Genomic DNA, 25,382 nt, shown 5'->3' with positions numbered 1-25,382 from the left:
TAAATTTCTTGTTAAATTTGGCAAGAGTAGAAGTGAAATCAGGGACGTTAGTCCAAGTTTATGGGGATAATGCCATGAAGAAAAAGGCAGTGTACAAATGGATTACAAATGGATTAAACATTATTCTGAGGGAAGAGAATGTATCACTGATGAAGAGAGGTCAGGGCGGCCAGTGATGAGCAGAATTGATGAAAATAGTTGTCGAACTGTGCGTCAAAATCGTCGGCTGACTGAGAGAAGCTTAGCAGACCAAGTAAGAATCGATAAACAGAAAAATCTTAACTGAAAATGTTGGCATGAGAAAGGTGTGTGTAAAAATGGTTCCAAAGGAGCTCCCCGATGAACAAAAGCAAAGGAGAGTCGAAGTTTGCCAAGTCCTTTGGAGAGGCAGGACAATGTTTTGGGCTGTGTTATCACTGGTGATGAAACATGGGTGTACCAACATGACCCTGAAACAAAGCGTCAAAGTGCACAATGGAAGTCAGCCAATGATAGATGACCAAAACAGTTCTGTCAGTCCAAACCAAGAGTCAAAACCATGTTGCTAACCTTTTTTGATGTCAGAGGGATTATTCATTATGAATTTGTATCATCTGGACAAATAGTTAACCAAGTTTACTATTTGGAAGTGCTGAAAAGGCTGCGTGAAAAAGTTAGAGGAAAACGATCTGAACTTTTCGTCAACAGTTCTTGGCTCTTGCATCACGACAATGCACCAGCTCACAGGGCACTGTCTGTGAGGAAGTTTTTAGCCAGTAAACAAATAACTGTATTGGAACACCATCCCTGCTCACCTGATCTGGCCTCCAGGGACTTCTTTCTTTACCTGAAGATAAAGGAAATACTGAAAGGAAGACATTTTGATGACATTCAGGACATCAAAGGGAATACGACAACAGCTCTGATGGCCATTCCAGAAAAAGAGTTCTAAAACTACTTTGAAGGGTGGACTAGGCACTGGCATTGGTGCATAGCTTCCCAAGGGGAGTACTTCAAAGGTGACCATAGTGATATTCAGCAATGACATATGTGGCACTTTTTCTAGGATGAGTTGCTAAACTTAATTGTCCCACCTCATAGAGTCAACTTTCTCTTCCAAGTACACAGAAGAAGATATAAAGATACTTCCTTTACAAATGTAAATTTTCCTTACAAAAGCATAACTTCTCTGTTTTCAAAGATTCTCCTCTCCTGTGCCTTGTTTCTCCAAATAATCCTTGTGCCAAAGAGGCATATTTTGGGGGTGGATGTTCTGCTATCCTTCAAAACCAAAGTTTTCTATCTTTATATAACAAAATAAAATGTGCCCAACCTGATTAACTGTCTTCATCCCACCTAGCTTTCCTTCCCTCTTCAACCTCCCCACCATTCCAATCCCTCTCTCCTTCTTTTCTTAAATCCTTGTTCCTCTTTTAAAACTTCAGAACCCATAGTCCCCTTTTCCACGATCTCACTCTTTCCACAATGAACCGTGAAGTGTGTCCTTTGAGGTTCAACCTTTCATATTTGTATACTTTTCCCCCAATTCAATGTAATTTCTTAGTTTCATTTTTTGACAAGTATAAATTTTTAAAAAATTCCTCACAATACTTAAACGTGTCTGGCACCTACGTACATTATCTGAAAAAAAAAATGTTATGAAAATTCGACTCAATTTCCCTTATCATCGGAATTTCCTTTCACTACTTAACTGTTTCCACCCCAAACTACTGAATCTAAAAAAAGCATTTCGCAGACACCCAGGGGCAGCTCGCAGGTGGCCGGGCTGCAGGACAGCTTTGCAGCGGGAGCCCCGGGCTTCCCCCGGACCTCTCCAGGGCTGGGGTCCGGGACCACACCCGCAGCAGGTAGGGTCAGGTCCGCTTCCAGCCACGCGGAGCCTCGGTACACCCGCAAGTGCCTGGGGACCCCGAAAGGGCCCAGCGGAAGATCGGCCTCCCGGGGTCTGGGGCGAGAGGAAGAGGAGGGCGCCGCCGCTGTTGCAGCCCCGGGCGCGGGCTTCGTGGGGCCACGGCAGCAGCAGAGTGACCGCAGGCTGCGCTGACCCACCTCCACGAAGCGACTGCCACGTCAGACCAACTTCACAAAACCTGGGCGAGGGCGGTGACGCAGGCCCGGCGGCCCGGCGGGGTTGGGCCGGGGGCCAATAGAGAAGGCTGACCTCGAGCCCTGCCGCCCGCTTCAGCGACGCCCCGGCCGGCGCCGGCGCCTGCCAGGCCCTTAGGGAGGCGGGGGATCAGCGGAAAAGGCGGCGCCATCGCGAAGCCCGCGCCTCGCCCGCACCCTCACCACCTGGTCCACAGTCCGGCCCCGGGCTGGGCGGCGTCTGCGGAAGCTCCCTCTGCCTGGCGCAGTCGCCCGAACCGCTCTGAGACCCGGGCACCAGCGGCGTGGAGAGGAGACGGCGGCGGGCAGGGCGGCCGGAGCCGGGACAGCGACCAGCCATGGAGACGCGCTACAACCTGAAGAGTCCCGGTGAGCAGGGCTGGAGGCGGTGGGCAGCACTGTCAGAGTGGACTGGAGTGACCCTGGACTCCGGGGCCGGCGCTGCGGTCCCCTCGCGTCCGCCGCGCCTCGCGGCTCCATTGCCGGTGTCGCGCTCTACGCGAGACCGCCGCCTGCAGGGCTGGTGCAGGCCGCAGGGCACGGCGGCCGGGCGGGCACAGTCCGCTAAGTCTGGGCACTGGGCAGCGCTCCGCGGCACCCGGGCTCTCCTTTCCCTCCTGTGCATCGCGTAAGCTGGGTTATAAACGCATCCCCAAGAACAGGTGCAAAGGTGATGATGTCCGTGGGTAATAGTTAACAGCCCCTGGCCGGACTGCATCCTGAACGCCGTCGTTATCCCTTCTCCGAAGCTGCCACTGGACTCATTAGCTGCTTGACTCACCCGCCTTTGAGGATTTAGTTGTTTAAATATCCCATTTGCAGCATTTGGAGCTAATAGAATTACAGACATAAATGAAATGTTCTGTACTAAACCGGTTAGCCAGAGAGCTAAGGAAACTAGTTGAGTCGTGTACTTTAGCACTAACCTGATTTTTTGCCATACTGACTAATCTGATTATATATTATATATATTATGTGTATACTATATATTATATACATAATATATATGTGTGTGTATATTTTATAGATATACATATATGTGTATATCTATACATATGTATATATATATATATTTAGTCATAGAGACTTCTTTTCCTGTATTTAATGTCCCTGTTTCATTCACAGAAGCAGCCCAAACAATCCTAGCCTCAAATTCTTTTCTAGTGCATTATAAAGATGCAGGAAAAGTAATCAGCTCTCAGATGAAGGCAGACTTGAAATGAATCACAGTGTTCTATAAATGGTATTTATTCTATCTGTACCTTGATAAATTTGTCAGGAGGGAGAAACTCCACAGTTTTGTTCTAAATGATAATCCTAAAATATTAGAGATGGTTTGACCAACTCTCGCTGCTTATTTTTTTCTTCCAAAGAAGCAGCTTCTCAGTAGGAATCTTTCCTTATGGAAAGAGTTGACATTGTGAATCTTTGGTTTTTTTAAATACTTAAGAATATGCAAAGACTCCAGAAGAGCCTGAGGCTATTGATTGAACAGAGTTTGTTAACTTGAGTGCTGTCAGGCTAAGAAATGTTAAATGAACAAGTATGTAGAATGGGTCATAAAATTTGAGGGGGCCATAAATTCCTGTAAGAATCTGCTAAAGGCTATGGTCTATTTAAAAATACATTTATACAATTCAATTTCAGTGGGTTCACAACTTTCCCCCTCCAGCCGATCTCTTAAGAATGCCAGGGGGGAAAAATTAAAGAGAAAGAGAAGGAAAAACTTAACTTTAAGGTTAGATGGTAGAATGGCTAAATTATTTAGATTGTGATAGATTTAAATAAAACGGGGGTAAAAATGTATGGTGACTCCTTGGTCACTTGGTACCAAGTTCCTTAGGATACCAGAGATAATGCAAATGTAATAGTACAATTTAGAGTGGAGATTGTCAGGACATTCTTGAATTTTACAGGTTATTATACCTGAGATTATGATAAACGTTTAATATTCTCCAGAATTTTGTATGTTTCTGAAATATATGACCTACTGCAGGCAGGCTGAGTTTTGGTCAATATGCTTCTAGCTGTAATAAATTGCTTCCTCTTTTTGGTTTCAGTTCCTCAAAGATGGTGTTACTGTTCTAAAACAGAATTTTAAAAAAATCTTTTTTTGTTATTACGTGGATCATTTTGAGTTCATGGAGAAGGTGAATTAAATGTGATATGGGACTTACTGAAAAGTTAGGAGGCATAGTGAAAATGCTTGCTTTCTTTGTTTTGTTGTTCAGTCCTGTGATATTTTGGGAGTAACGTACATGTAAAAGGAAGTAGTTAAAAACACTGCACAATGTAAGATAAGAGATACAATCCTTTTTCTCTCTATCTCATGTGGAGTTGCCTTAGAGGTATGCATGGGACAATTAAGACAATACAGATAACTGGTTAAGGGTCACTGCTAAGTGGATAGTATATTCGGATAACAAAAGATGAAGACAAATCACATTTGACTTTTGCAATTACAAGAGGTGCTCAAAGTGGTTACCATCAGCTTCCAGACACTTCTGATTATGGCGAACTACTGCTTGAGCAACCTTGACCAAAGTATCCACTTGTATACATTTTTTTGGCACCCCCGGTATAATCAGTCACTATTGTTACCAGGTCAATTAAAACAAAACAAAGCATGATTAGATCACTCCTTAAATTGAGACGTTTTCAGTAGCTTCCTCATGGTTGTGGATAAAGTTCAAAGTAAACCGTTTAGCTTGGCCTACTGGGCTGCTCGTGATTTGATCCTTGCCTTCCTCGTCAGCCTCATTTTCTACCACTCCTGTGCTCCTTTGCATTTTCACCAACTGTCCATTTTGCCTGCGTGACTCCCCAGATGGAGCGCTTCTCACCTATGTTTTGGTCCCTGTTGTGTTGGAACCTCTGCTTGGAATGCCTTCCCTTTAATCCATCTGAAATTCCTATTAACTCTTCAAGCTTCTTTAAGGCTCAGTCTTGTTCAACTCCTGCAGGCAGGCTAAGGCAGTCCCTATATTTGTATATACTTCGTCACTGTATTGTGATTGTTCTCATGTCTTTCTCTCTCACTGTGAGTATTTTGAAGGCAAGAAGCAGGTTTTGGTCATTCTTCGATCTCCATTGCTCAGATATTCTCTGAATGTTCTTTTGAATGGATACCTTTCCAGGGCAGAAACGTTAGTCTTTAAACATTTGCTTAAGTGCCTTTACTAAGTGAGCATGACATTGGGTTCAGGTCCTCCATATACCTGCCTCCTGCATTTTACCCATGCTTTGGAGATTGATGATATCAAGATATTTGCTTTCCAAAAGAAATACATCCATGAGAGACAGTCACGTGTAAAAGATCCCCGTAGCTGGAGCTCTGTCTCCAAACCCCGGTGTACGAGCCCAGTGGGCTAGCCTGGGCATGTGCAGAATGCTAATGCCTAGGTCTGTAGAACCTAGAGCTTGGACCCAGAGAGATCACGTGGCTTCCATGAAAAGGAAGAACAAGAGCGGGCATGCAGGAGCTCCCCACCCCCTTCCCTGGCACGTGTCATCTCACCGTGGTAGGAGAATTCCATTAAATAACCTTGCAAAGAGATAAGAGAGGAGCTGACAGGGGAAAAAGTTTTCTCTCTAGCCGTGTGGTAGCAAGAGATGGCATATCAGCAGTGGCAGACCATGATCTTGCCCTAGTTGCCAGTCAGTACTTTGAATCTTGACTATCCCATAGCAGTGGTATTTCTCCTTGGGAGCCAGGAATGCCATGCCATATGGCCAACTACATATGCTCAAGGCCTGATTTTGAGTCAGGGAGAATCACTGAGAGGGCCTTATATCCCAATCCATTTCTGACCCTAATAACTTGTGACCAGGGGAAGAGGGAGAGTTGAAAAGGAAAGGAGACAATGTGAACAAATTATTGACTTCCATTTGACAGACGTAATCATTGAGGCAGAGTAAGATTAGTGACTAGTTCAAGGATTTAGGCTAAGGAATCAGAGCTAGCGTTTTACTGCAGCTCTAATCCTAGAGCCCATGTTCGTTTACACTAAGGCATTCATAATGTATATTATTCCAGAAAAATAAAAAACAGATTATGAAGACATTAGACTAATGTCATCTTCTGTTTGGTTATGTGGCTTTAGTTCTCACATGGTTATGTGCCTCTGTGACCTATGAACTAATAAAATCAACACGTTTAGTTGTTGAACCAATGATTGTTCTTTTAAATTGTTTCTGTAGCATTTCTGACCCTTTCCTATATCTCTCATAATATCCAGGTGCTATTGGGTGTTTACTTTTTCTCTTCTATTGAATTGAGCTGAGTGAAGAGGCAGAGAAAATGTGATAAGGGTATGGAATGACAAAATCTGACCTCTTAGGCTTAGTCATTATTCAGCTAGGAATGAGGACGGCAGGAAAACCAATCTCCTTGGCATCTTTGATTGCTGACAGCAGCCAAACTAATTAACTTCCTAACAGCTTTCATGATTTTACTTATATCTAATAATATATTAATTTATAAGAATGATATTTTTATATGCTGCCTTATTCCATGGGCCCCTCAGCTAAAATAGGTGGAAATAGCCTGACGGCCCTTCCATGGTAGCTTCTTCAACCAAAACAGCTGTTACCTGTTTTACATATTGAGGTTCTCACTTTTTCTTTGAACAAAGGATTTTCTCTTATTGTCAAATAAGTTGGAAAACCATTGCCTTTAATCAGATGCTTGAAAAGAGATTTGTTGAGGGAATATAGTAAAATTCAATTCAACTAATATTTGAGTGCTTACTATGTGCAGGAGACTGCAGTGTAGTAGGTTGTTGAGCAGGAAAGACGTGTTAAGTAATTACAAGTGAGATGAACTGTACAACTGCTAAGAGACAGTCTTATGAGGGATTATAGTAAGGGAACTCAACCTAGTATCTAGGGCAGTGGCTTCCAAACCTAACTGAGCATTGTAATAACTTCTAGAGCATTCCTGGTCTCCCCTCCCCTCCCAGAATTCCTCAGGGATTTTTATCTGTCCAGATGGGAATCTCTAGTCACTCCTCTGAGGGTGGACAAGGGAAGGTGTCAGGAACACCTTCCTGAGGAAGTTACTTAAAGGTCTGGTCGGAGCCAGCAGATGATACGGTGGGGGTGGGAGCAGCATTGCAAGCCGAGGAACCAGTTTGTAGGAAGCAAGTCTGGAGTAGAGAGAAGCGGAGTGTGTTCAAGAATTGAACAAAGCCTAATGTCTAGAACTTGAGGTGGAGAGTGTCTCAATATGCAAATGTTTCTAATATAGCATCTATCATGCTGTTTTGTATTGACTTCCTCCCCCCCAAGACTGGAAGCTTCTTGATAACCAAAACTATATTTTATCTTGCTTGTAACTAGTATGAGCATCTAGTATACTCGTGTGAGCTCAGTGATAATTGATGATCAAGGGAACAAAGTCTCTGCCTACAGGGGCTTAGTGCAGAGAAGGGGATGGAAAAGAATATTAAGACTTACGGAATAGGATAGTCACTTAAGAACTTCATTTTTACCTTCATTTTTACCCCTTGATTAAAATGAAATTTGATACAAAAGTCCTGAATTGTGTGATTGCGTGGGAGCTGCTTCTCAGTTAACCTGTCTCCCCATAACTTTTGACCCTATGCCTCCACACATTTTACTTTTATTGTTTCCTCTGCATCTTCATAGCTACCTTCATAATTCCTACTGTCTGTTGTTCAGATGTCAGTCCCTGACCTCTTTTCAGGCTGGTCTTCAGGTTAGGTACATTCCTGGCTTATAGCACCAATATCAGTTGGTTTTCAGAGTTTTGTGGAGTCTTGGGCTACCTGTTTTGTTTTGTTTTTGTTCTGGCTTTGCTATCCTAAACCAGTACCCTGACTTAAAGCTTGTACCTAAAGCTTGAGATAGGAGGGGCTGGGATCAAAGGATTGCCCTTTGAGAGTCAATAGGGAAGGAAAAAGGGTACAGGTACAGGTAGCATTGTAGATTGTGACAGGCTGCTGAGGGTCATTTATCATGAAAACAGAAGGCTATGCCATTAACTGAAAAGGTGGAAGAGAAGAGAGATAAGTGAGTTAATAGGTATGAGGTAGTGTTAGGGTGCTAGTTGGAGAGTGGGCCAGTGGGCTTACTAGAGAAATATACTCGTAGGAACATTGGGTGGCATTGTGTTCAGTGGCAGTTGTTGATAATAACTACAGTGTCATCAGTGTTCCTGTCTCTGTGACTCTTTTGCCCCCTTCAGTAATGCTCATCTCTTTGGGTATAGACACTAAGAAGATGGAAAGATGAACTAAAGCCCAGAGTGTGGATATAGAAGGAAAATGAATATCGGGATGGGTGGGGTAAAGAAAGTTGTAGGTCAGTGGATTGGAGATTTTAATTAAGATGAAGAATCATTTCAAAAAGGACATCAACTAGGGCTATGGAGATTCAGTGACTTCTGGGGACAGTCCCATTAAATTAATGCAAGTGGGTGTAACGTCTCAAGAGGTTGAAAATATAGGCAGGGGTGACTTCATGAGCATGAGTTCCAGAGGGCACGTTTTTGTTAATATAGCCATTTTAGCAAGGTAGAGTTGGATTGCGTGTGTTGGAACCCCAGATCTGTCATTTTCTAGTTGTGTGACCTTGGACAAGTTTCTTTGTCTGGAAAATGGGGATAAAAATAGATCCTGTCTCATAGCGTAGTTTTGAGGATTATATGAGTTAATGTTTGAGTGCAACCACATAGGAAGTATATATAAGTACTTATTAAATAAAAATAGTGTCTTTATGAGACTTCCCTGTATATTTAATATAATGTATGTGTATAACTCTTCTGATGCCTAGCTACCATTTCTTTCCCCTTCCCCTCCAATTATTACTATTATCCCATAATTAAACCATTACTGTATACTCAGTTGAACCAGTCCTCTATACATGTTCTGTTAAAGTAGAAACTTTTTCATTAGGTTTGTAAGTCTGTGCCAATCACTTGGAAAAGTGTATTTGAAATGTCTCTATCTTATGAATTTTATTTTAGCTGTTAAACGTTTAATGAAAGAAGCGGCAGAATTGAAAGATCCAACAGATCATTACCATGCACAGCCTTTAGAGGTTAGTTTCTGTCTCCATCTTCTACATATAGATTTTAATATTTTAAATAAATTCCTTAAAATTGTTTCTTCATTGCTTTGAACCTTACAGATTTGTTTGATTAATATATTTTACTCCCTGTGTTTCCTGAGTACGTACTTCATTAGCCATTCAAAATCAGACATTTTAGAAGAAGCAGATTTCTGATCTCTATAAAATGGGTTTCAGATGCTCAACTGATTTTAGGTCTTGAACATGAGGGAAGCGGGGGAAGTGGAAAGAACCCAATACTCTTTTACAGTTTGGAAGACCTAGCCCCTTGAGTGGTCTCTGCAGCTAGTCTGGGCTTTTTGTACAGACATCTCTCTCTTCAGTCTTCTCATCTATAAAAGGAGGGCCTTTAAATGTACTCAGTCTGGTTTCCATGGTAATAGTGAGAATAAAATATAATAATCTATGTGCAAGTACTTTGCAAATTGTAAAATACTTGTTAACTGTAAGATGATTTTGATAGCATATGTATTAATATTACTGACCATTTATAAATAAGCTCTTAGGTTTCTATGAGGGATAATTTTAAGTTTGTTAAAATAATCCAAATTTATATTAGTTATTTGTTTACACAGTTGACCCTTGAACACGGGCTGGGGCACCAACCTCTGCACAGTTGAAATCTAGGTATACATTTGACTCCCCAAAAACTTAACTACTAATATCCTACTATTGACCAGAAGCCTTCCTGATATCATCAGTAATCAATTAACACATATTTTGTATGTTATATGTATTATATACTGTATTCTTACAATAAAGTAAGCTAGAGAAAAGAAAATGTTATTAAAATCCTAAGGAAGAGAAAATACATTTATAGTACTGTAGTATTTATTGAAAAAAATCTATATATATAAGTGGACCACACATTTAAAACCCATGATGTTCAAGGATCAACTGTATAATAATTATCACTAATTAGTATTCAAGGACTAATTTCTAGCTTAAGTAAACCTATAATCTTATTTATGAACACATAACAACACTCACTTTTAAATATATTTCTTTAAAAAAGATTTCGCTTTTGCGATATGAAAGTTAGATTAAATAGCTTTTATCTGTAACTTTTAAACTTGAGACATTTTGTGCATTAGAAACTGTTCTATCAATAATATAAAACGTTTAATTTTTCTCACCCAATAATATTTCTAATAATTGATAAAAATGATCAAACATTTTAATGTTATTGGTTCCTTGTTGGTTATTGTTTTTGTTCAGGATAACCTTTTTGAGTGGCACTTCACAGTTAGAGGGCCCCCAGATTCTGATTTTGATGGAGGAGTTTATCATGGACGAATAGTACTGCCACCAGAATATCCCATGAAACCACCAAGCATTATTCTCCTAACGGTAAGAATTCTTGGCTTTTTGGAATGCTTGTGATTTAACTTGTCATGGTGGCTACCAACTATGGTCAACATACTGATTTACATTAAGAAATAAAGTGGGACATGTTATAATTTTGCCTTTGGGAACCAGGCATGGTACTATAATTTTTTTCCCCAGAAAATAATTTATAGGAATGATTGATGCTAAGGAGTGTATAATTAGCATAGTGTGGTGGTTAGAATTCCGTGAATTAATGTGTGCACTCTAGGCACAGTCTCTGGCACATGGTAAGTATTCAGTAAAGGGTAGTTGACGTTATTGTACCTCTTTCTTAATCACATCATTCCTTCAACTTCTCACTTTTCTTACACTCTGTTCTTCATTTTCCTCATTTTTATGTACAGCTCTTAGAATAAGAAGTGACATAGACTCCTCAGTAAATATTAGCTATAGTACTACTATTTATGTTTTAGAATTTCTCTCTGTTTTTACGTGTGTTTATCTCCATGTGAAGGAAAACTATTGATCCAGTTTTCTCTTTCCTAGGACATGTTCCATCAGTAACTTCCTCTCTTATTGTTAAGCTTTCCTTTCCTCATTTCCTTTAATTTACAAGTGTTTGTAATTATCCCCAACCTTGAGAAAAGCAAAAATAAAACACAAAAACCTTTCTGTATCTCTGCTTACCACTTTCTGCTGCTGTCCCGTTTTTCTCTTTGATAACCTTCAAGGCTCCTTACTCTGGTTTGGCCTGCTGCAGTCTGGTTTCCACACATGCTCACCACATAAATCTCAAAGACCAGTTGGAGAAATCCCACTGCCTCTGCTCAGTCTTCATTCCATTTGCATCTAGGTTACACATCTGACACTCATGGGGTAGCAAATGGTGAAACAAAAGGCATTCACCAATAAATGCCAAATTAATGCTGCTTTTACCTATATTTGGTGTAGCAGAAAGAGCGTTCGTGTTAGAGCCACTAGACCTGGATTCTGGCCAGTGCTATTTCCATTACACCACGCACAGGTTACATAATCTCTTTGAAATTTAGTTTTCTCATCTGTCAAGAGTTGTGTATGGTAAATATAATCACACTATAAAGTTCCTCACATGTAGAAGCTGCTGAGCAAATATTAGGTGATGTTTAGAATTGTTAAGCTGGCAGTAGGGCTAGAGCAGGGTCCTGGAGGGACCCTACTGTGTTAGGAGTCACATCTTTTAGTTGCTGGAGCCTGGGGAGAGCCAAGTGGTCCAGGGGGAGGGGCCGGTGCACGGGATAAACTGGTGGGGGAGAGTTGGGCAGCAGCCATTCACCAACAAGTACAGAAATATTTTAAGAGTTAATCAATGGTATGGTCATATTTTGCACAGTGGCTGATTTTCACTATTTGCTCTTTCTGGTTCACGTCCTCTCTTTTGAAAACTTTCCTCTCTCTCCAACCTTCATTTAACAAATATTGATTAAACACATGTCATTCAGTCTATGGGTGTGGCAAAGAGTAAGCCCAATTATCTGCCCATGTGAAGCTTATATTCTAACTTTGTGCTGCTTCTTCCTTACTCTTCCCCTAAGTATGGATGTTTTACAAGTTCATACTTCAACTGTTTTCTCTTATTTCTCTGAAATAGCTTCAATGATCACCTCTGCAAAGTGAAGCACCAAAAATGAGTATCTTCTTTTGACATCAGCTGGTCTATATTTCTACCTGCCTGCTGGACATCATCTTCTACCAAGAAAATAAATAGATTCATGTCCCAAACTGAAATCATTATCACTGATCTTCCTCCTCTGTGTTCCTATCTTATAAAATTGCATCATCCTTCTGAAAATCACTCCCACCTCTGAACCTTCCTCACAGATAGCTAGTTAGGTGATACCAAGTCCTTAGCTTATAGCCTAGTCTCTGCATGTCTTCTTTTTTAGATCCTTTGCAGAGCCTAGCACTGAGGAGGACATCAGGCATCTTATATGTCAATTACTGAGATTTCAGTTGTGTAACTCAGTTTCAAAAAGGTGCAACAACTTCTAAAAATAGCTTTTATTATTCATTGAGAATCCAACAAATATTTGTGGAGTGTTTATAAGAGGCCAAAAATCTATGTCCCCTTAGAGATTGCATTCTTTTAAAATTATCTTCCAAAATTATTCGTATGTAAAATATATACTTATGAAATATAAACTATTAAACACATATAACTTTTAAATGCCTTATTTATTCCTAAGGCTAATGGACGATTTGAAGTAGGCAAGAAAATCTGTTTGAGCATCTCAGGACATCATCCTGAAACTTGGCAGCCTTCATGGAGTAGTGAGTATTAATTTAAAGTGAATATAAATCTTATATAACTTTAGTCAATTCATAATTATGAAGTCTAATACCCTCTTGAGATTGAAGCTGTTTTCGATAAATAATTTGATATTGAATAAATAATAAAAATGTTTTCCCTTATTTAGAATTTGGTCCTTGTTTTACTACAACCCTCCTACCTGTACCTCTTCAGTGAAAGCCTGAGTCTTTTTTTCTCTTTCCAGAGTAAACCCAGTTGCTTTTACAAAGCAATTTAGATTGATGTTTACTTTTTATTTCAGTAAGAACAGCATTATTAGCCATCATTGGGTTTATGCCAACAAAAGGAGAGGGAGCCATAGGTTCTCTAGATTACACACCTGAGGAAAGAAGAGCACTTGCCAAAAAGTAAGTTTTGCATTTCATTCTTTGTTAAGATCCAAATACTATTCTGGATAATGACTATTAGGAGATAGGCTCTGTCTCTTACTTCTTGAGTTGCCTTGACTACAGGACCTAGTCTTAGTTTTGCTATTTTAGAAATTCAGTTGTACCATTTTTATCCAGGGGTGACTAGAGTCTAAAGAATTGATTTCATGCTATCTAGTTTTGGAAAGTAGTTGATAAGAATCAACCTACAGTGGGAGATATCTTCTTTTAGAAAACATTACTGGTCATTGGTCTCCACTTGGACAGTTTTACAGATGAAAAAGAACTAGAACAATTATTTATATGTTGCTTTCCACAAGATGAAAAACTCCTTGAGGGCAAGGAGGGAACCCACTTATCCATCTTTGTATCTGCAGTATCTGACTCATAGCACGTGCTCAATAAATGATCTGGAGTAAAGGAAAGGAGATTTTCTTTTAAAAATTTGTGGTTTCCTAATGTTATTGCCTTCTCAGTATTTTCCAGGTGCATTCTGTCTATATAATCCAGATTAGTCATTAGATTCAGCGTATCTTCTCCTTTGAGTAGTGAGTGCTAAGATAAATTCTTGATTTTGATCACTTTCCTGTTCTGGACTCAGCCGCCTACCACCCTTCATATTATATGAATTAAATTAGGCCATCTACAGATGTTTGTTAAATCAAATAAATTTTAGTGTCTGTAAGATTTGGTAGATTCCCTGGTTTCATTAACAGCTTTTCTTTTAAACCTTATTCCCAAGTTCTGAGGATATACCTTACTTGCAGCTACTATTCACAAATTATAATATGTACTTTGAATACACAGCATTTGTTTTGATTGTTATATTGGCTTTCTATCTTGATACTTTTATTCAGTCCATTTCATGTACAAGTGAAAAAATAAATAAAAGAAAGAACTTGTGTTTTTGTTTGTTTTTTTGTTGTTCTAGAATCTCAATGTATGAGGTTCTAGGTTCTTAGTTTGTATTTATTCTAGGTTCTTAGTCTGTGTTAGAGGCTTTTTAAAAACCTGATTTTGTATTTAATTATGGTAGCTTACTATCTTTGTGGATAAACTAGTATATTCAAACTAAATATTCTTTAAGTTTCATCTGACTTCTCAGTTAACAGTGGATACATTTTAAAAGCAGATAATTTAGATACAACTGATTATCAGAAGGATATAGATAGCAATGTTGCTTCTGGTGAAACAAAAAATATTCATCAGTAAATACTTAAATACTACTTTTACATATATTTTGTTTATATGAAGATACTTAATACATTTAAATAGCATGTCCTTCAAGACTGAGGCTTTTATTATGTTGAACTAGAAGTACAATAAACAATTTTTTTAAAAGGTCAGGAATTTAGCAATATACATTTTCACATATTATACGTTATTTACTTTCAGTCATACAAATCCTCAGCACTCTTGTGAGCTTTAGGGCACTTTAGGCTATTTTGGAACTCAAAGGAGAAAATGAAAACGTGGAAAAACAAATAAATCTTAGGAAAGTCTAGTCAACAGATTATCTTATCTACTTAATATAATTAGTGATAAATTTCAGAGTGTTTGGATTTTCCACGAATATTCTGTCTTTCCAATTGTACTGCTATTTAGATGAATAGGATTTGTGAGTTTTTTTCCCCCTGGAAATATCTGTAAATTCTATTTTTAATTGGCTTCTTTGCTGTTTTATATGTTCCTGCTAAAAATATTTGAGCTTTATAATGGACTGTTTTCACAGGCTTAACATAGGCTCATTATGTATGACCTTGAGGACAGTGTAGTTAGATAGTTTATATATTTTGTCATATGAATCTAAAGCTTATTTTTCTTTAGATAGTATATTGGGGAAATAATGGAATCGAAACTCGGATTTTATTTTTAATTTTTGATTTAAAAAATTGAGATATAATTGGCATGAATTTTTTATACCAACCTAACTTGTGTATTTATCTCAGAATAATTATTGCCATAATTGTCTAATATACATGTAGATGAATGTGATATGGAATTATCCTGTATCCCTTTAAAGTTAGTCATTCATTATTCGAATGTCTTGAATTAAATAACATTCAAGTATTTGGTTTATACCCATCAAAAACATTATTTCCTACCAGATCGCAAGATTTCTGTTGTGAGGGATGCGGCTGCGCCATGAAGGATGTCCTGCTGCCTTTAAAATCTGGAAGTGATTCGAGCAAGGCTGACCAAGAAGCCAAGGAACTGGCTAGACAAATTAGTTTTAAGGTACTCTAAACTGATAAATAAATTCTAATTATGTAGCCCTTTTACTTTCAAATTCTGGATAGAAAATAAAGCAATATAGTTCTGTTGCCATAAGGTTTTTACAAACAATTTTTTAATTACAAACTAATTATATACATTCACAAAGGCATTATTTAGCATAGTGGTTAATAGCTTGGACTCTAGTATACAATGCCAGGGTTCAAACCCCAACATTGCTGCTTATTAGTACTAGAACATCAGATATATTACTTAACCACTTTGTGCCTTTTTCTCATCTGTAAATGATAACAGTACTTATCTTTTAGGATTCTTATGAGGATTATGTGAGTTTAATAATATGCAAATGTATTGCAGTTTGAACTGTCCCTGGTGCTTAATAAGTTTGAACTATTATAGAAAATATAGATAAGCAATAAGAAAATCACAATCATGTATGAGCCCATCCGCAAGAAATGACTGCTGCTAACATTTTGGCATATCTTCCTTATATCTTTTTTTCTGCATACATTTTACCCAAGCATATAATTACTTCTGGAATTTAATTAGCTCCATAAAAGTCAGCCTGCATTAAGCAACGTGTTACCTCTTCCCTCTTCTTTACCTCTCTACATCCTGTCTGTCCTCCCAGGGTCCAGTTCTTGGGAGAAATTTTTTCCTTATATTTTATTGTGCCTGAAAGAGGAGGTACTTACTATAATAAATGTTAATTATTTTCTTCCTTCTGAGGATTCCTATTGTACATAAAATCATTTCTCTGAAAATCTTAGGGCCAGATATGTTTTGTACATCAGAATTCTAGATTTTAGAAAACATCAAATGTATACCATATATTAGCACCTGTAGTGGGATCTGGGCCAGTACCCCATAATCAAATCCATTAATAATATTTTATCAGCAAACCTAGGAATACTTACAGTAATATAGAATAAAGACTGTTAATAGCCTCATATGTCAAGCTTTGCCTGAAAATTACAAAAAGCTTTAGATTTTAGAGATTTGGGAATTGTGTATTGTGAATGTTGGGTGTTAGTTTTGTCCCTCACCAAGTAACATCTTGAGAACAGGAATTATCTGTGCATCTTCCTGTAATAGCTCGCGTAGTGTTGGACACGAGTGCTCAGTGCTTAACTGATTAATATTGATATTAAAGGAGCAATTAAAATAAATCTAAGAGAGGGGATTTAGTAGTAGGTTGTAGGTTATTCTGTATATTTCCTCTTGTAACTCCGCTCTTGGATGTACCTTTTTTTACAGGCAGAAGTCAATTCATCTGGAAAGACTATCACTGATTCGGACTTAAACCACTCTTTTTCACTAAACGATTTACAGGACAATATACCTACAACATTCCAGGGTGCTACGGCCAGTACATCGGTATGGTTCTTGTCTTTTACATATATGTATGTCTATATCGTTATTTACATTAGAAGGAGGAGATCCCTAAATGAAATATTGGAATATTTTGGTTCTCCTAACAGTTGGATTCTAGCCCAACTCTCCCTCTAATGAATATTAACTGAAGCAAGTTATTCATATTTTCTGGGCCTTCTTTTTTGTTAAATGGGGCTGGACTAAATAATTTTTAGGTCCTATTATCCTTAATTCTATGATTTCTCTGAAAAGTTAGTTTCAAAATAGTGCTACAGTCTAAATAAAATATACATACATTAGCCACTTTCTAAATAGACCCTCTATCTTCGGCCATCTTGTTAAGTTGCATTAAGGCACTGACTTAATAAAGGCCTGGAGCCAAAGATTTGCCTTAAACCTGCTCTGTCCAATGTGGTAGATACTAGCCACATGTAGCTATCAAAATTTATATTTAAATTATTAAGAATTTAGTTAAATTAAAAATTCAGTTACTCATTCACCCCTGGCTACATTTCAAGTGATTCACAGCCACCTGTGGCTAATGGCTTCCATGTTGGGCAGCTCAGATAACGACCATGACCATCATCACAAAAGGTTCTGTTGCCCAGAGCTGCCGTGCACGTATGTCCAATAAGTAATTATTGAATGAAAGACTGAATGAACGCCATGGCTGTTGTTAGTTGTGCCCTGATCTGTTCTCCAAATATTGGTGGGCCTAGGTCATCAGAGAGACTGATTACGAAAACGTGACTGAATTGTTGTTAAATAATTAGGATTATGGGGGAAAACATTGACTTTCTGTATATAAAAATGAACTATCTTTTGGGGTCTTTTTGGTAACAGATTGTTTGGTTGAGTAACCATGTCTCTCCCTGCCCCCTCCATTTATAGAGGATTTTTAAAGGGTCAGGAAAATTGGAATAGAAGCTGGGCAAATACAGATTTGCCTTTTACTCAGGAATAATTTATTGTAAAGTAGCACTGAATAGTCTTGAGTGGCTGTCTTCTATTTAGAGAGTGAGGTGGCAGAGAAGTTGATTGGGGAAAGCAGGGGAGAAGGTGCTCTGAAGGCAGTACTTGGAGGACTGAAGATGGAGTTAAAAGAAAAAAGTACATGTTGAGAGTTAAATTGTTTTTACATAATCTCTGTGTAATTTTATGAGTTGTAGCGGAATATAATGAATTCATTTTAGTCAGTGTATGTATTAACTTTTCACCTTTAAAATTCTAGTCGTTTCTTTCATAAATAGTTTTTTTAGAAATAGAACCTCCTTATTATAGAGAGGTGGGAGGTAATTTCTTTTTCACCAGTAAGGACTGTCTCCTAATATTTGTGATGTACATAAATTTGTCTTTAGTCTATTTTTAATCTGTGTAAAGTCTCCCTGTTGCATATTCCAGTTATACTTATTCCAGTTGTAATTTATTTTATAATTAACTGTTGTCTATCTCACTTCCTAGAATGTAAGTTCCTTGTGGATCAGTACGTGGCATAGTGCCTTGTCTATAGTAGGGAGTCAGTACATTTTTGTTGATTGAACAAATGAATCTTAAGATTAGCATTAGGAATATAGTTGAAGAAATCAAGAAGTTTAAGTAAATTAGATAACGCAAACAGTAATGTTATTAGAATAGTGTTTTTTTCATTTTGATTTTAAAGTACATAAAACTTAGAATTCTTTCACAGATACCAATTCTGGTTAAAACACCGACAAGCAATAAATTGTCTACAATTGTGAGTTAAACTTTACAAATCTCAGAGTGTGATTATATAATTTGATTACTATGGAGGTAACTGAAACCTGGTTTTGGCTAGGGGTGGCTGCTTTACATTCAAGTGCAATATAAATTTACTGAGATGTTATACATCATATCCCAGATAAGCTGTTTTTTTAGCTTTGTGGGGGCGAGAGATTGGCCAAAATCTAAATACAGCAGATAACATTAGGCCATCTGTTGCTTGTTGATGCAGAATTTTTAGCTATGTAGAAAGGGGAAAAATACTGGTGGTAGTTTTCTGTTCTTTCAGTCTATCAGATTTTTTTCCCTCTTCCAGAGATTGAGGTTCTGAATAAGCCATTCCGTTTTGTATTAAAAAGCAAACACAAAAGCCCCTCACAGATGTTGGTTATTCCAGATTACTATAGAAAAATTAATATGTGACTTACTTGCAACTGTTACTTTTTAAAAAATATTTAAATTAAAGTACAAACATCCCATACATCCACCTTTCCAGAAATGATCGCTTCATCTTAGTTAAGGAAATGGCAGTTATTGTTACTTAAATCTTCATTCCATGATATATGTGTTTGGACAAGTTTAGACAAACAGCAAAGATTAGAAGTCCTACCATCAAACTTAAAGCATTTTGAAAATGCTAAAGCCAGCCTGATTCTCCATCTGGCAGTTCAATATGAACTGCTAAAATTTAGTCCAGTTAGTCCTTCAACTCCAAATAATCTGGGTTCCTCAGGGTCTATACCTTGGGGTCATTATAGTTTTCCCTTGATGTGATTGTTTTCAATAGGAAAAATTTTTGAATTTTATAATATCACAGCACTAGGTTTTAATCAATAATATATTATCCAAAAGTTATCAGAAATATAGAACCTAATTAAAGCAGTATATCTATATAAATATTTCCATTAAGTGCATGTACTAAAATATCATCTAAAGTCAATGTTTAAGGGATTGTTGTTCTAACTATTAATATAATAATCACACTAATAAAGATCTGAAAATCTGTCCTAAATACTATCATGAATTTTTTTAACCTAAATCCAGTGCCTCCAAATGAATATATTAATAGTAACAATATTAATAACTAACATTTAGTAAGTAATTGTGTCCTTTATATAATTATTTTTATATGCATAATTATGTAAAATTTATGTAATTATTCTTTTTAACGCTCACAACTACTAAATTGGATATTAGCCTGGTTGTACAGATGTGTGAGCTGAATCTTAGGTTTAATAACTTGTTTCGGGATCACTCATTTACAAAGTGGCAAAGCCACCCTAGTAATGATCCCTGTTTTAGTAAGGCTCTCTGTTTTAGTCAGGTATAGAGGCAGGATAGTGTTCTCCCCTCAAACCAATAGAAAAAATAACATGTATAAAATAAAAGCTTTATGCTGAGTCTTTTATGCTAGTTACTGGATTGATAGGCCCATCAGGTTTTTTTTATTTTCCTTAAGACCCCATTTCCCTTTATAAGACTTGAGTACTTTTGCTCTATCAGATACTTTTATCTTGGCTGAGCAATTGAAGGAATGGGAGATTTCAAATGGAATGTTGCTTTATTGGCTGGTATAACTCAGTTACACTCAGTGAGTATTTATTAAGTCACTATATGATGTTGTGACAATATGACACATAAAATGCTGCAGCTTTGGTGTGTTTTCTTTCTTCAATGATCAGATTGTTCCTGGGAGTCCCAGGTATAGAAGAAATCCAAGTTCATGCAATTCTAATTTATATCAGCACTAACTTATTTTTAACTCAATGTCAATAGTTCTTTTTTACTGCTGTATCATGGGTCACTACTTTTGAGTGCTTCCAAAGGATACCATGTTTCCCCGAAAATAAGACCTAGCCGGACCATCAGCTCCAATGCATCTTGTGGAGCAAAAATTAATATACAACCTGGTATTATTTTATTATAAGACCAGGTCTTATGTAATATAAGACTGGGTATAATATAATAGTATATAATTTATAATATAATATAATACTGGGTATAATATAATATAATACCATATATTAATTTTTGCTCCAAAAGACGCATTAGAGCTGATGGTCTGGCTAGGTCTTATTTTCAGGGAAACACGGTAGTTTTAAGAAATTGAAATTATTTATGCCTTTTAATGCTGAAATGAATGTCAGATTTAAAATGTAATTTTTTCTGCAGGTAACTTAGATAAGCAGTTTTTTTCCCTAATGTTTATAGCTGTTGCTGCCACAAAGCCCATTCTCTTACCTTTTTAAAAAGGTATTTGAATTACATTATTCGATTCTTTTTTCTTCTAAATATTTAAAGTTTTCTCTAATAGAAAGTATTTAAAATGTTTTATATTTGCTCAATTTTTAAAGTTATTCTGAACAAAACTTTTTTTTAAATAAAGTGTTTTGGCACTAATATAATCAGTATAAATTTGTTTTCAATAAAAGAATTAAAGGCCATTGGGTTATTATGGCTAGAATTAAAGTATCTATATAAATAAAATGGAATTCACATTTTATAGCGCTTTCTTCCCTATAGAGTGTAAGTTTTTTAATCACTCGGCACTACATTGTGGTTATGCTTTGAAAGCAGTCATTAAAGGATAGAAAGTCGACATCCAGTGCCTTATGGGGAGCAACTCCTGTGCAGAAGTGCAGGGTAGGTATCGAGTCTTCCACAGCTACCTCCTAATTTTTCTCAGCACAGACCCAGGGATCTCTTGACATCACGTAAAGTAACACAGTTCAAACACACAGTAAAGGGTCCTTCTGGACTTGTATTTAATTCAGTTGATAAGACTTGTGAGAAGGGATAAGCCTGGTTTGTTGTGAAGAACATATGGTTTGAAATTATTTCCTATGTTCTGTGATGAAAGGCATAGGAAGCATGTTGACGTAGTAAGATAATATTGAAGGAAACGTTGTTCCTGAGAGGCACACTGGTGCATTTAGAAGAGCAAATTTTTGTCAGAAAGTGGAAATCAAATAGCTTCCTTCCTTGACTCTCCTGAAAAAAGGGGGGTGCCCAGACACTGAGCAGATTCTATTGGAATTGTAGCTGAGGGAGAGCAGAAAGTCATCGATGGAGAATATGGGTAAACTCTGTCCTGTCCTTATTTGTTGCTGGTAAATTCCTCCTCCACCTGGTGAGTACTCAGAATAAGTTGTGTTGTTGGTTTACTCAGAAGGGTGAGTTATTAGTCTCAGCATTCAGATAATTCTTGGTAGTTTTGCCCTTCGTCATATTTAGTGCTCTGAGATTCTTTGTATTTTTTAATAGATTACAGGTATACGTACAAGTTGTCTTTGCCAATTTCAAACAAAATTTCTTAAAATTTCCTAGTACGGAGTCCCAAACCCCGCGGGAGCGTCCCTTCAACAACCTGTCCAACCTGTAGCTAAGAATACCTCCATGAGTCCTCGACAGCGCAGGGCCCAGCAGCAGAGTCAGAGAAGGTCATCTGCTTCACCAGATGTAATCCAGGGCCATCCGCCAAGAGACAACCAGACTGATCATGGCGGATCTGCTGTACTGATTGTCATCTTGACTTTGGCATTGGCAGCTCTCATATTCCGACGGATATATCTCGCCAATGAGTACATATTTGACTTTGAGTTATAAGATTGTTTTTTGTCTTAAGAGCTGTGACTCAACTGCTTCATTAAACATTCTGCATTGGGTATAATCTAAGAATTGTTTACAAAAAAATTATTTTGTATTTGCCCTTCATTCCTTTTTTTGATCCTTATAAATTCAGTATAAATATAGCCAGACGGTCAGACTGTGTCCTGCTTAGTTTAAGGGACTGGAAGTCAAGTCCCTTGTCTCACTATATGACCTGCTTCAAGGGAAATCACTTGTTTCTCATGCCTCAGATTCTTTTATGTAAATTTGTGATACTTTTCTGTATAGCCCTTTTAAATTTTTGGATAAAAGATGGTGTTTGAAGTTTCAATGAGTATTAGTAGTTACTCAGTATCGTTTATTGAGTACTCTGTGTCTACTTATGTAGAATGATACAAGGATAAGTGTTGAAAAGGGAAAGTAAAACCCCTCTAATAGCTTACTCAAAATGTTATTCGTAGGAAACATACTGGGATTACCCATTCTGTGACATATTTTGTGTCCTAAACATTCTTCAATGAAAGTTAACTATTTCAGTGAAACATGTATGAGGAAATGAGATTACATCTTGGTTATAGGATGTTACTTGAAGAGAGAATAATGCTTTGTAACCACTTTGATATGCCATTCCCCTATCCTCTTCAATGTGCACATAAGATTTTAAAAAAAGAAAGAACAATCCTCCATAGAGCTTTGTTCCTTAAGAAAGGAAGGAAAGGCCCAAGCTAGGAAATCACTTGATTTTATTCCATAAGTTAAGTGGAAGGATCTTAAGATTTCAATGTTTGGTCTACTTTGAATTGTATGTCTTTTGAGATGTATATATGCCTAGCTTTGTAATCACTATAAATTTAATTCTTCTGGAATATTCATAATGTTGAAATATTTCATGTACCATTTTAATAGAAAAGCTCAGGGTCCAAGCAACAGTAATAGAAATTAGAAAAACCTTTCTTGGAATTGTCCACCTAATCAAAGCCCAAGAAATAAATTTCAATGCAAAATCAATATATAACTTAGTGCTAGCTAGCTCCACAAACTCTAGTAGAGATTTTTACCATCATAATGCCTGGTGAGAACATATAATCACAGAAAAACTGCCTTCAGCATGTTCAGTAGCATTATTGAAGACACTCTTGAGAGTGTTGTTAATGATGATTTAATTTTTAAATACAGGCAGTCCCTCGCTTTCAAACAGGTTATGCTCTAAAAGTGTATTTGTAAGTTAATTTTTTTACAACGCTATGTTGTAAATAATGTTTAGGTTCTAGAACAGTCAACAAAAGTTAATCCATAATGTATCTTGAATATTTTGGGGGATGGTATCCATAAAGTCCTTACATGGTTTTAACTAACTTAAACTATGGACAAGATAGAAACAATTCATAAAATGATTTTAAAGGCAGATTTGATTTTCACTCCTACTATGGGACTTTGGTTGTATTAACTATCAGACACAATTTCTGTGTTCATCTGATAGCCAGTTGTCCGTTATGTCTGCATCTAAAATAAAAACATATTGTATACTATTATATAATATATAGTTGTCTTAAATTTTGATAAATTGGCATTTGAAAAGTATTTACAGATTGTTTCTGTTATATCTACCTATAGCTGAAGTTGGTAAAGTCTAAAAAAGCCCAAGGACTTTATGAAGACCTCATATGTCCGGAAAATTATAGGTTACCATTGTATAACTTTATTGCCATGAGAAAATTCTGAAGTCTTGATTTGGAACATAAGGTGTTAGAAATACTGGTTCAATGATCAGTGCCCTAGCAAGAGGCCACTGACCCTGGAAAACCAGGTAATATTATCACCTGAGAAGAGGAAGTCCCTGTGCTCTTAACTTATGCTGAGATTAATCTTGTGCCAGAAACAGTCTTCTCTCCCCTTCCTTAGTCACACTCAAGCTTCTGAATCTGTGTCATCTTGTATGATGTTTCCATGTGGTGTACCTATACTTTCAAATTAATTAAGCCAAGAAGATTTTGCATTGTACAAATCCTTCTTTCTGATTTGCCTCTCTTCCCTCACCCAACACTGACAGGCCACTTTCTTGTTTGTGTTGGGATTTTTTTTTTTTTTTAACACCTGATAGCATCTGAAAGGGGCATAGTTTTTGCTCCTTGCCTTTCAGCTAACATGTTACTTAAAAACCCTTAAATTGTTAATCTGACCCCCATTGTGGAGTTAATAAGCAAAATTGATCTTTGGGGCTGTTCTTACTCAAACCCCAATCCACCGTTGGGCCTCTTCAGAAAACCATTATTTGTAAAGCCCCACTTTAACCCCTTAATTATAGCATAAGGTCACAACTGGATGTATGATCTGCCAGGTAAAGGCTTAGGACTCCTTCTTTCCCCAATCCTCAGATTTAGGTAACTCAGTGACTTTTTCTTTGGCCAATATAACACATGCCCACACACCAAGGTAGTTAAAGTAGCATGCTTGAAAAAAATATGTCTGTTTCACCTGTAACTGTTTAAGCAATTGAAACCTATAAAATTTTATGTATTGTGGGGCTTTATGTAGCACTTTACATTTTCATGCTGCTTATTGTTTTTATTCTACTGAAATAAATTAATTTCATCAAAATTCTCAACTAATTTTTAAGAAAACCTTTAAAAAGTGTTTATTATTTTGACTATGGAAATACAAAATTTACTATTTCAGGAGAATAAGAAATCTTTTTGTTATTTTTAGCTATGAATAAACTTTCTGGTATTTGGAGACCTCCCATTTTTATAGACCATAATCAGTAAACAAGCAAACCTCACATATTTGGACTTACTTGAGCAGAAACCTAGGCAGAAGTACTGAAAAGCCTATTTTGTTTTATTACTTGCAAGTACGTATATGAAAGGTGAATGCTTTTAGTGAACCTGACTTTTAACAAAGAATAATGTGTGCATTAATGTGTACTATGAAAGCCTTTGTGGGAGGCTGTGCATTGCTCAAAAGCTGTTTGGAATGCCTCTTTAACAGTTGCCTTCAGAACTAGATTGAGATGCTCAATAAAACCAGTGACTTTATTCATACCTTGCTCTGACCAAAGGTTGTATTCTTTATGTCATTCGGTCTTACCTCCTATCCACTCTACGTCCTTGAATAATCTCTCACATCTTTCCATTCTCTTCATGCGCACTGCCGCTACCCTATGTAGCCATCATCTCTGAATT

The 25,382-nt window shown here is 37.3% G+C and overlaps 1 protein-coding gene across 1 annotated transcript; it reads left to right on the top strand.

Moving 5' to 3' along the window:
• Positions 1-1,708: 1,708 nt before the first annotated feature.
• Positions 1,709-25,241, top strand: UBE2J1 (ubiquitin conjugating enzyme E2 J1). Its single transcript, XM_019743281.2, has 8 exons — positions 1,709-2,475; positions 9,095-9,168; positions 10,417-10,548; positions 12,750-12,834; positions 13,116-13,221; positions 15,351-15,480; positions 16,735-16,854; positions 21,919-25,241. Exons 1-8 carry the CDS (start codon positions 2,445-2,447, stop codon positions 22,195-22,197), a joined length of 957 nt encoding a protein of 318 aa, XP_019598840.2. The 5' UTR covers positions 1,709-2,444; the 3' UTR covers positions 22,198-25,241.
• Positions 25,242-25,382: the final 141 nt, after the last annotated feature.

Source organism: Rhinolophus sinicus, linkage group LG05 (genome assembly GCF_036562045.2).
Source record: "Rhinolophus sinicus isolate RSC01 linkage group LG05, ASM3656204v1, whole genome shotgun sequence".
Classification (NCBI taxonomy): Eukaryota; Metazoa; Chordata; class Mammalia; order Chiroptera; family Rhinolophidae; genus Rhinolophus; species Rhinolophus sinicus.
Note: the sequence above shows the minus strand (reverse complement) of the source record. Positions and strands in the feature narration are given on the sequence as shown.